At 50.7% G+C, this 13,229-nt stretch overlaps 1 protein-coding gene across 12 annotated transcripts in view; it reads right to left on the reverse strand.

The window, feature by feature from the left end:
- The window catches only part of LOC123769529 (uncharacterized), a 193,761-nt gene that overhangs the window by 102,731 nt on the left and 77,801 nt on the right, over nucleotides 1-13,229 (reverse strand). Inside the window, exon 1 of one of the 12 annotated variants that reach the window (XM_069308714.1) lies at nucleotides 11,066-12,101. The exons of the other annotated variants lie outside the window; for them this stretch is intronic. Coding sequence (XP_069164815.1) covers nucleotides 11,066-11,124 — 59 coding nt within the window. The 5' untranslated portion in view covers nucleotides 11,125-12,101. Of the gene's footprint in view, nucleotides 1-11,065; nucleotides 12,102-13,229 lie in introns of those variants that run through there. 12 annotated transcript variants of the gene reach the window in all.

Consider the following 13,229-nt stretch of genomic DNA (forward strand, 5'->3'; position numbering starts at 1 on the left):
TTTACACTAAGCACTCGCGCTACTGGTAATTTATGTATTTATGAATATTGAATTATAAGAGTCAGGACTTGGGGATGAGTGCCCACTTGGAGCTGTGGTTGGGCCCCACTCCTACCACAAGTGACCTACCACACTATTGTAGATTTGGTTTGGTATTGGGCTTGATGCCTATCAACATCTGGAGGGTTATCAAGGCCAGTGCATTACCTTACTGACCAAACACCAAGTGTACTTTAGTTCTCAGCAATGTTGAGGACTAATATAAACTCTCAAATGTATATTGTTATGATCGCCGTGTAATTTAAGCCTTTTCCCACGTCAAGAGTCATTTGGTCCATCCTGGAAACATAATAAACGGCCCAAAGAGTATTTTAGTTTATGGATAAGGTGAAACTTGCGCGGTTATGGGCATACTATTTTTGTAAATTCCCGGATACCCTGGCTGGATATTCTCCAAGATGGCGCTGGAGTTAACCTGCGGGTAACGGACTCCCGCCTGGGGCGATGACACCAGCCTACACGGGCTACAACGAGAAACTCGATTGGCAGGTGAGATGAGCACCAGCCAATCAGCAGGTGACTAAGAGGTCCGGTACAGGCCAGTCACTAGACGAGACGGCCTGTCAAGGATTCGATTCGGCCGGCTCAAAGGATTCGCAAAATTTGCGTTGTTCGCAGTCAACTTGAGCTTCAAGGAGACAAGATGCCTCTCCTGATAGTTTAAAGTTTACCTGTTGAACAGGAAGACTATAGTGCGAGCAGGGACGGTGCCAAAGGTGAACTATCAACCAGCCAGCCACCGAGGGCGGTGCTCGTGGAGATTGTGTGTTGTTGCAGCCTAGCGGGGGTGAAGCGCTGCCCAAAAGCATCGCAGAGTTGAGTTGGTTGTGGAGGCGGCCCGTCGACCCACGACCCAGCTAAGGAGAGTGTCCCGGGGATGCTATGAGCGCGTCTCTCCTAGACCCCAGTGAGGGAAGCCAGTGCTGGAGAACTCCGCGGAATGATATCTCGGGCGAAGAAGCCAATTGACTTCCACCGAGCTAGTCTGCTACTGGAGAAGTCAGCAGGGCGCTTGTACCACCGTCAGACGTCTGATGAGGGAGTGATGTCGACGCAGACAGCAGCTGAAGCAGCGTTAAGCAGAGTGCGGACTTCAGCAACGAGAAACTCCAAGCCTAAACTGAATATCACCTGTCTAAGTAAAATTCCCCCTTCCATTTCACCCCCTTGAGACTAGACTTTCCTTAAGGAACTAGTAACATTCACTAATGAATACTGTTATTAACGGTCACATGTACTATGATATATATAAAGCTGTGTGTTGAGTATTGGTACCATGACAATATCTAAATTGATGACGTAGCCTCATGACTCCTAAAAGTTTTCATACTCGGTTTCTGCTTTGGAGAATTTAGTTTAAAATATTTATGATTCAAAGCCTCATAGTTCAACCCGCTCTCGCAAATTCGTAAAGTCAATATTGACTTATTAAATATGTGCATAGGTGACATACTTAACATAATAGATACCCTTAAAAAGATTCATAGAAAACACCGACCTTACCTAACCTTGTTAGTATCTTAAGATAAGCATCTTATTGCTTCGTAATTACAATTATTACTTAACCTATACCTATTATAGGTTAGGTAATAATTGTGATTACGAAGCAATAAGATGCTTATCTTAACATACTAAGTAGGTTAGGTAAGGTCGGTGTTTTCTATGAAGCTTTTCAAGGGAAACTATTATGTTAAGTATGTCACCTATGCACATATTTAATAAGTCAATATTGACTTATTAAATTTGCGAGAACGGGTTGCATAGTTCTTTGTCAAGATTAATTATTTGTTAGAGGTAGAGGTGTATACATGGATACTCCACGGCAGCGTAAACTTTGAATTAGTCAAAGCCAAAAGTGGTCATAAGAAGCAATGGAAGAGGCTAGTGTTGCCTAAACTGTTAAATGTTTGTTTATTTTTATTTAGTAAATGTAATTATTTGACGCTGTATTTCTTATTCCCGCTCCAACTCTATACTGTACCATGCTGTCTCATATACGGGTTGAGTAAGCCCAAGCTGTTACTGAATACCGGGCTAAATTGGAATTACTAGAACACTACGGAGAGGTTATTATAATACAAATTAACGTGAGTGACTAGGCTAAGGTGACTAAGACTAAGATTTAGATTTAAGACTCAGATTAATACTAGGCTAAATCATCGAGGTAACAGTCATTCCTGGTAGTGTGTGTGTGTGTGTGTGTCGGTTCCTGACGCAGGTCAAACCTAGACCAGTAAACCAGCAGTGGTGTTGACGGGATCACCACGTCAAGCTAGAGTAGGTCAAGTGATCATAGGGGAGGATGGGGGGTAGCCTAGTCACTCAAAGCTGTTTGACGGATACTGTGAGAGTAGCTGCCAAGCCTAACAGAACGTCGCATTTTGACGTATACTCTCCCTAAGACGAAAAATTGTCGTGCTTAGAAAATGGAAGCGGCTCGAAAAATTTACATCCTGTCCCGTTCTCTGTTTTGGGTTCTCTGGTAGGTTAGGATAAGGACACTTTAGTGCGACAATTTCTAGACGTTTGGGAACCTTAGGAGGACGGGTTGAAGAGAGAGCATCAATCCCGTACACTGTGTGAGGAAGTGTGTGCTCCGCCAACGAAATAATAGAGGCGTAACCCACTATGAAGCCCCACCACATTTCTCTCTCTACCCCCTCTGGGGACACTGAGTGCCTCTGGTGGTCCTCGGGGCAGCTGCTAGACTCCCTGTGGTCTTTGGCTGACATGGGGAAAGTGTTGGTTCGAATGGCGTTCTCAACACGGGCAAGGGTAGGGGCCTCGTAGCCTGGTGGATAGCGCGCAGGACTCGTAATTCTGTGGCGCGGGTTCGATTCCCGCACGAGGCAGAAACAAATGGGCAAAGTTTCTTTCACCCTGAATGCCCCTGTTACCTAGCAGTAAATAGGTACCTGGGAGTTAGTCAGCTGTCACGGGCTGCTTCCTGGGGGTGGAGGCCTGGTCGAGGACCGGGCCGCGGGGACACTAAAGCCCCGAAATCATCTCAAGATAACCTCAAGAAGGAAGCCGTCTGCAAGCATCCACGACAATATACAGTGAGAAGCAAAGTAGACATCCATCAGTCTCAGGAGACTATGGAGGTGCGGTCTGGAGTGGCCTCTCCAGGGTCCAAAGCCAGGGTAGGTTGATATGGAGGAGAAGCTGTTACCCATGCAGCAGGTCTCCCCCCCTCTCCACGGCGCTGAAAGTCTCCAATGGAATGTAAACGCCAATACGATTGTCGTGAATGCTATTAGACGGCTCCCTTGCCTGTACTGTACATCACAACCGTGTTATCTGGGGTTCAGATGTCACATACTTTATTAAGTGGCCAAGGAGCAGCGACCTCACCAAGAGTACCTACACCCAGTACTTTTCATCCAGAAATAATAGTACTGAAAGCAACTCTAAGTGAAACGTACAAAAATGGACGCTTGTACTCCAAAAACCACGTTTTGTACCATCAATTTTCTAGAGGGCATTTTTTTTCTATCCTAATCTATCCTAGGCCTAGTATCGCTCATGCATGTACTAAATTAAGCCTATAGGTTCATATATTAGGCCTAGCATGGCGTATTCAGGCTTACGACAGGTTAGGAGTTGTTCCAATAGTACACAACATGGTTGTGGGTACAACAGTCCAATTGTGTGTACGTCACACCCAAAGTTACTGTAATTACTGTACTACGATGTTGGACGATGGGTTGCGTAATTATTTGTAGTATTTACCTAGTTGTACTTACGTAGTTGTGCTTGCGGGGGGGTTGAGCTCTGGTTCTTTGGTCCCGCCTCTCAACTGTCAATCAACTGGTGTACAGGTTCCCGAGCCTACTGGGCTCTATCATATCTACACTTGAAGCTGTGTATGGAGTCAGCCTCCACCACATCACTGTCTAATGTATTCCATCTGTTAACTACTATGACACGGAAAAATTTCTTTCTTTGGGTGTGTGTGTGTGTGTGTGTGTGTGTGTGTGTGTGTGTGTGTGTGTGTGTGTGTGTGTGTGTGTGTGTGTGTGTGTATGTATGTATGTATGTGTGTGTGCGTGTGCGTGTATGTGTGTGCCAAACACCCACTACAGGTCCCGACCACAGCCACAGCAGCTGTGACCAACATACACACACACAGCTCCCAACACCAACACGGCTCCCATCCCCGCCGTCGACACACACACACTCGTAAAAAGGATAATAATATCCATGAAATGCTCGCTCTCCTCTGCTCCAAGAACCGCTCACAACGCTGAAATTGGCAGAGACCACAGCCATCATCAGCCTACTGTCAACATCACTCTGCCACCAGCTGCCACTGTCTAGACACCACCACCACGTACTGCCACTGTCTAGACACCACCACCATGACTGTCACTGTCCATACACAACTCCCCATGACTGTCACTGTCCATACACAACTCCCCCATGACTGTCACTGTCCATACACAACTCCCCATGACTGTCACTGTCCATACACAACTCCCCCATGACTGTCACTGTCCATACACAACTCCTCCATGACTGTCACTGTCCATACACAACTCCCCCATGACTGTTACTGTCCATACACAACTCCCCCATGACTGTCACTGTCCATACACAACTCCCCCATGACTGTTACTGTCCATACACAACTCCCCCATGACTGTCACTGTCCATACACAACTCCCCATGACTGTCACTGTCCATACACAACTCCCCATGACGGTCACTGTCCATACACAACTCCCCCATGACTGTCACTGTCCTTATACAACTCCTCATGACTGTCACTGTCCATACACAACTCCGCATGACTGTCACTGTGAATACACAACTCCGCATGACTGTCACTGTCCATACACAACTCCCCCATGACTGTCACTGTCCATACACAACTCCCCCATGACTGTCACTGTCCATACACAACTCCCCCATGACTGTCACTGTCCATACACAACTCCTCCACGACTGTCACTGACCATACACAACTCCCCATAACTTTCACTGTCCATACACAACTTCCCATGACTGTCACTGCCCATACACAACTCCCTCATGACTGCCACTGTCCATACACAACTCCCCCATGACTGTCACTGTCCATACACAACTCCCCCATGACTGCCACTGTCCACACACAACTCCCCCATGACTGTCACTGTCCATACACAACTCCCCCATAACTGTCACTGTCCATACACAACGCCCCATGACTGTCACTGTCCATACACAACTCCCCCATGACTGTCACTGTCCATACACAACTCCCCCATAACTGTCACTGTCCATACACAACGCCCCATGACTGTCACTGTCCATACATAGCTCCCCATGACTGTCACTGTCCATACACAACTCCCCATGAATGTCACTGTCCATACACAACTTCCCATGACTTTCACTGTCCATACACAACTTCCCATGACTTTCACTGTCAATACACAACTTCCCATGACTGTCACTGTCCATACACAACTTCCCATGACTTTCACTGTCAATACACAACTTCCCATGACTGTCACTGTCGATACACAACTCCTCCACGACTGTCACTGTCCATACACAACTTCCCATGACTGTCACTGTCCATACACAACTCACCATGTCTGTCACTGTCCATACACAACTCCCCATGACTGTCACTGTCCATACACAACTCCCCATGACTGTCACTGTCCATACACAACTCCCCATGACGGTCACTGTCCATACACAACTCCCCCATGACTGTCACTGTCCTTATACAACTCCTCATGACTGTCACTGTCCATACACAACTCCGCATGACTGTCACTGTGAATACACAACTCCGCATGACTGTCACTGTCCATACACAACTCCCCCATGACTGTCACTGTCCATACACAACTCCCCCATGACTGTCACTGTCCATACACAACTCCTCCACGACTGTCACTGACCATACACAACTCCCCATAACTTTCACTGTCCATACACAACTTCCCATGACTTTCACTGTCCATACACAACTTCCCACGACTGTCACTGTCCATACACAACTCCCTCATGATTGACACTGTCCATACACAACTCCCCATGACGGTCACTGTCCATACACAACTCCCCATGACTGTCACTGTCCATACACAACTCCCCATGACGGTCACTGTCCATACACAACTATCCCATGACTGTCACTGTCCATACACAACTTCCCATGACTGTCACTGTCCATACACAACTCCCCATGACTGTCACTGCCCATACACAACTCCCTCATGACTGCCACTGTCCATACACAAGTCCCTCATGACTGCCACTGTCCATACACAACTTCCCATGACTGTCACTGTCCATACATAACTCCCCATGACTGTCACTGTCTATACACAACTCCCCCATTACTGTCACTCTCCATACACAACTCCTCATGACTGCCACTGTCTACACAACTCCCCCATGACTGTCACTGTCTATACACAACTCCCCATGACTGTCACTGTCCATACACAACTCCCCATGACTGTCACTGTCCATATACAGCTCCCCCATGACTGTCACTGTCCATACACAACTCCCCCATGACTGTCACTGTCCATACACAACTTCCCCATGACTGTCACTGTCCACACACAACTCCTCAATTACTGTCACTGTCCACACACAACTCACCATGACTGTCACTGTCTATACACAACTCCCCTATAACTGTCACTGTCCATACACAACTCACCATGACTGTCACTGTCCATACACAACTCCTCATAACTGTCACTGTCCATACACAACTCACCATGACTGTCACTGTCCATACACAACTTCCCCATGACTGTCACTATACATACACAACTCCCCATGACTGTCACTGTCTATACACAACTCCCCATGACTGCCACTGTCTACACAACTCCCCCATGACTGTCACTGTCCATACACAACTCCCCCATGACTGTCACTGTCCATTCACAACTCCCCATGACTGTCACTGTCCATACACAACTCCCCATGACTGTCACTGTCCATACACAACTCCTCCATGACTGTCACTTTCCATACACAACTCCCCAATGATTGTCACTGTCCATACACAACTCCCCCATGACTGTCACTATACAACACTCACCATGAATGTCACTGTCCATACACAACTCCCCCATGACTGTCACTGTCTATACACAACTCACCATGACTGTCACTGTCCATACACAACACTCACCATGAATGTCACTGTCCATACACAACTCCCCCATGACTGTCACTGTCTATACACAACTCACCATGACTGTCACTGTCCATACACAACACTCCCATGACTGTCACTGTTCATACACAACTCCCCATAACTGTCACTGTCCATACACAACTCCCCATAACTGTCACTGTCCATACACAACTCCCCCATGACTGTCACTGTCCAAACACAACTTCCCTATGACTGTGACTGTCAATACATAACTCCCCATGACTGTCACTGTCTATATACAACTCCCCCATGACGGTCACTGTCCATACACAACTCCCCATGACTGTCACTGTCCATACACAACTCCTCCATGACTGTCACTGTCCATACACAACTCCCCCATGATTGTCACTGTCCACATACAACTCCCCCATGACTGTCACTGTCCATATACAGCTCCCCCATGACTGTCACTGTCCATACACAACTCCCCTATGACTGTCACTGTCCATACTCAACTCCCCCATGACGGTCACTGTCCATACACAACTATCCCATGACTGTCTTTGTCCATACACAACTCCCCCATGACTGTCACTGTCTATACACAACTCCCCATGACTGTCACTGTCCATACACAACTCCCCATGACTGTCACTGTCCATATACAGCTCCCCCATGACTGTCACTGTCCATACACAACTCCCCCATGACTGTCACTGTCCATACACAACTTCCCCATGACTGTCACTGTCCACACACAACTCCTCAATTACTGTCACTGTCCACACACAACTCACCATGACTGTCACTGTCTATACACAACTCCCCTATAACTGTCACTGTCCATACACAACTCACCATGACTGTCACTGTCCATACACAACTCCTCATAACTGTCACTGTCCATACACAACTCACCATGACTGTCACTGTCCATACACAACTTCCCCATGACTGTCACTATACATACACAACTCCCCATGACTGTCACTGTCTATACACAACTCCCCATGACTGCCACTGTCTACACAACTCCCCCATGACTGTCACTGTCCATACACAACTCCCCCATGACTGTCACTGTCCATTCACAACTCCCCATGACTGTCACTGTCCATACACAACTCCCCATGACTGTCACTGTCCATACACAACTCCTCCATGACTGTCACTTTCCATACACAACTCCCCAATGATTGTCACTGTCCATACACAACTCCCCCATGACTGTCACTATACAACACTCACCATGAATGTCACTGTCCATACACAACTCCCCCATGACTGTCACTGTCTATACACAACTCACCATGACTGTCACTGTCCATACACAACACTCCCATGACTGTCACTGTTCATACACAACTCCCCATAACTGTCACTGTCCATACACAACTCCCCATAACTGTCACTGTCCATACACAACTCCCCCATGACTGTCACTGTCCAAACACAACTTCCCTATGACTGTGACTGTCAATACATAACTCCCCATGACTGTCACTGTCTATATACAACTCCCCCATGACGGTCACTGTCCATACACAACTCCCCATGACTGTCACTGTCCATACACAACTCCTCCATGACTGTCACTGTCCATACACAACTCCCCCATGATTGTCACTGTCCACATACAACTCCCCCATGACTGTCACTGTCCATATACAGCTCCCCCATGACTGTCACTGTCCATACACAACTCCCCTATGACTGTCACTGTCCATACTCAACTCCCCCATGACGGTCACTGTCCATACACAACTATCCCATGACTGTCTTTGTCCATACACAACTCCCCCATGACTGTCACTGTCCATACACAACTCCCCCATGACTGTCACTGTCCATACACAACTCACCATGACTGTCACTGTCCACACACAACTCCCTCCATGACAGACACTGTCCATACACAACTCACCATGACCGTCACTGTCCATACACAACTATCCCATGACTGTCACTGTCCATACACAACTCCCCCATGACTGTCACTGTCCATACACAACTCCCCCATGACTGTCACTGTCCATACACAACTCCCCCATGACTGTCACTGTCCATACACAACTCCCCCATGACTGTCACTGTCCACACACAACTCCTCAATTACTGTCTCTGTCCACACACAACTCACCATGACTGTCACTGTCTATACACAACTCCCCTATAACTGTCACTGTCCATACACAACTCACCATGACTGTCACTGTCCATACACAACTCCCCATAACTGTCACTGTCCATACACAACTCACCATGACTGTCACTGTCCATACACAACTTCCCCATGACTGTCACTATACATACACAACTCCCCATGACTGTCACTGTCCTTACACAACTCCCCCATGACTGTCACTGTCCATACACAACTCCCCCATGACTGTCACTGTCCATACACAACTCACCATGACTGTCACTGTCCATACACAACTCCCTCCATGACAGTCACTGTCCATACACAACTCCCCATGACTGTCACTGTCCATACACAACTATCCCATGACTGTCACTGTCCATACACAACTCCCCCATGACTGTCACTGTCCATACACAACTCCCCCATGACTGTCACTGTCCATACACAACTCCCCCATGACTGTCACTGTCCATACACAACTTCCCCATGACTGTCACTGTCCACACACAACTCCTCAATTACTGTCTCTGTCCACACACAACTCACCATGACTGTCACTGTCTATACACAACTCCCCATGACTGTCACTGTCCATACACAACTCCCCCCATGACTGTCACTGTCCATACACAACTCTCCCATGACTGTCACTGTCCAAACACAACTCCCCCATGACTGTCACTGTCCATACACAACTTCCCCATGACTGTCACTGTCCACACACAACTCCTCAATTACTGTCTCTGTCCACACACAACTCCCCATGACTGTCACTGTCCATACACAACTCCCCATGACTGTCACTGTCCATACACAACTCCCCCCATGACTGTCACTGTCCATACACAACTCTCCCATGACTGTCACTGTCCAAACACAACTCCCCCATGACTGTCACTGTCCATACACAACTCCCCCATGACTGTCACTGTCCATACACAACTCCCCCATGACTGTCACTGTCCAAACACAACTCCCCCATGACTGTCACTGTCCATACACAACTCCCCCATGACTGTCACTGTCCATACACAACTCCCCCATGACTGTCACTGTCCATACACAACTCCCCCATGACTGTCACTGTCCATACACAACTCCCCATGACTGTCACTGTCCATACAAAACTATTTCATGACTGTCACTGTCCATACACAACTCCCCCATACACAATCACTGTCTATACACAACTCTACCAAACACAGGCACTGTCCAAATCACTGTCAGTTTGTGTAACTGTGTTCCCATTCTCATAACAGTGAGCTCGCTAGGTTTATTGAAGTCTCCTTCATCAACAGTGTTGCTTAGTTTCTGGGTGAAAGGAAGACAGGATCAAGTGAAAGGAAACGTTACCCAAACGTCTCTGTCCCTGCCACGGGAGTCAAACCCAGGACCATGCAACTGTGGTGTAAGTAGTGATCATTGTCGTCCACACTAGGGGAGGCATGGCAGTAATGAGGTGATGTACGATATATAGCTCCTTGTGGAGTGTCTGTCAAGGTCCCTTGGTCCACGGGACGCAATGGACGATCGGGAAACTATATAAGGGTTTATTCCCGTCCAAACTTTGCGTCGACGGACGTCAAGGCGTCAAGGGGCGTCAAGGGACACGGCCTGTCACGTGTTGTTCAGGGACAAAGGCGTGACACAAGGCCGTGGCTGCGACTACGCGATATTGGGGACATGTTTGTTTGCCTTAGCGACGGTGTGTTTGTGTGTGTTTGTTGACTTACCGGGTGGGCGTGGGTGGTGGGCGGTGGTGAGGGGGCGGCGATGGGCTGGCACTCTGCATCCCTGGCGTCAGTGTGGGCGTGGGGCGAGGGAAGGTCCGTCACTGCGGGCGGCCATCACTACACTAGTCCCTCAGCACGCCCACCGCCACTAACACGGCAGCCCACTCATCTGCGTGGCCCAGTGAGGCAGTGGCTCTACGTGGGCGGCGTGGGGGTGGGGTGGGCGGCACTCTCAGCGGTTACACCCGCGAGCTTCCTCACACGCGGCCTGGCCCTCCCGCAGGCGACGACCTCCGACCTCCGCCCTCCCGCAGGCGACGACCTCCGACCTCCGCCCTCCCGCAGGCGACAACCTCCGACCTCCGCCCTCCCGCAGGCGACGACCTCCGACCTCCGCCCTCCCGCAGGCGACGACCTCCGCCCTCCCGCAGGCGACGACCTCCGCCCTCCCGCAGGCGACGACCTCCGCCCTCCCGCAGGCGACAACCTCCGCCCTCCCGCAGGCGACAACCTCCGCCCTCCCGCAGGCGACAACCTCCGCCCTCCCGCAGGCGACAACCTCCGCCCTCCCGCAGGCGACAACCTCCCGCCGTGCTCAAGTTAGATCAATAGCTCAAGTAAGAGCGTGTCCAGCGCCTCACAACACGGCAGTGCCTCACACCTCGCTTACACTCGCCGCAGTCACTTCCCTGCCCGGAGTGCCACCCACTCTGGCACTCCGCCGCCACTCACTACCGGGAACGGCGTCACCTGTCCTCCCTCACCGGTCACAGTCACAGCGGTCCTCCGCGGCAGGATACAGAGGTGGAGGGAGCAGCGGTGCTTCCCTCCCACAGTAGCTAGAGGTGCAGGAGCGTGCTGCGGTGTCCGCCGCCGCCACCTCCGCGGTTGTGGCGGCTATAGGAAGAGAAGCCTGGCGGCGGTGTGGGGGAGGAGCAGTGGTGGCGGGCCAAATACGTGTGTCTTCAACAGATGTCAGCGTGGTGGCGCCTCGGAGGAGCCGCCGCCGCCGCCCCGCCTCACCATCACCAAATATTCCCGCCAATTTTCTCCCGCGTCTTCACGGGTGACTTTTATATTTTAACGACGGCAGCTTTTCACTTCCTGAATGCACGAGGAAATGCATTATTTTTTTTAGGAAACGCAACTAGACCACGCGTGAGAATCAATGGGAGCGGAGTGCGCAGCCGCGGCGGTCGCCATGACAACCGCGCACATCTTTCCCGGCGGCGCCTGGAGGATCCAAACTTTACTGCCGCCACACGGCGCAGATCCTGCTGGGAGCGCACATCGTTGTGGCAGTGTGTCCTAGCGCTGCCATCCTTAGGTCCTAGCGCTGCCAACCTTAGGTCCTAGCGCTGCCATACTCAGGTCCTGGCGCTGCCATCCTCAGGTCCTGGCGCTGCCATCCTCAGGTCCTGGCGCTGCCATCCTCAGGTCCTGGCGCTGCCATCCTCAGGTCCTAGCGCTGCCATCCTCAGGTCCTAGCGCTGCCAACCTCAGGTCCTGGCGCTGCCATTCTCAGGTCCTAGCGCTGCCATCCTCAGGTCCTAGCGCTGCCATCCTCAGGTCCTAGCGCTGCCAACCTCAGGTCCTGGCGCTGCCATCCTCAGGTCCTAGCGCTGCCAACCTCAGGTCCTAGCGCTGCCAACCTCAGGTCCTAGCGCTGCCATCCTCAGGTCCTGGCGCTGCCATCCTCAGGTCCTGGCGCTACCAACCTCAGGTCCTAGCGCTGCCATCCTCAGGTCCTAGCGCTGCCATCCTCAGGTCCTAGCGCTGCCATCCTCAGGTCCTAGCGCTGCCATCCTCAGGTCCTAGCGCTGCCATCCTCAGGTCCTAGCGCTGCCATCCTCAGGTCCTAGCGCTGCCATCCTCAGGTCCTAGCGCTGCCATCCTCAGGTCCTGGCGCTGCCATCCTCAGGTCCTGGCGCTGCCATCCTCAGGTCCTGGCGCTGCCATCCTCAGGTCCTAGCGCTGCCATCCTCAGGTCCTGGCGCTGCCATCCTCAGGTCCTGGCGCTGCCATCCTCAGGTCCTAGCGCTGCCATCCTCAGGTCCTGGCGCTGCCATCCTCAGGTCCTGGCGCTGCCATCCTCAGGTCCTGGCGCTGCCATCCTCAGGTCCTGGCGCTGCCATCCTCAGGTCCTGGCGCTGCCATCCTCAGG

This window comes from Procambarus clarkii, chromosome 63 (assembly GCF_040958095.1).
Source record: "Procambarus clarkii isolate CNS0578487 chromosome 63, FALCON_Pclarkii_2.0, whole genome shotgun sequence".
NCBI classification, from domain to species: Eukaryota; Metazoa; Arthropoda; class Malacostraca; order Decapoda; family Cambaridae; genus Procambarus; species Procambarus clarkii.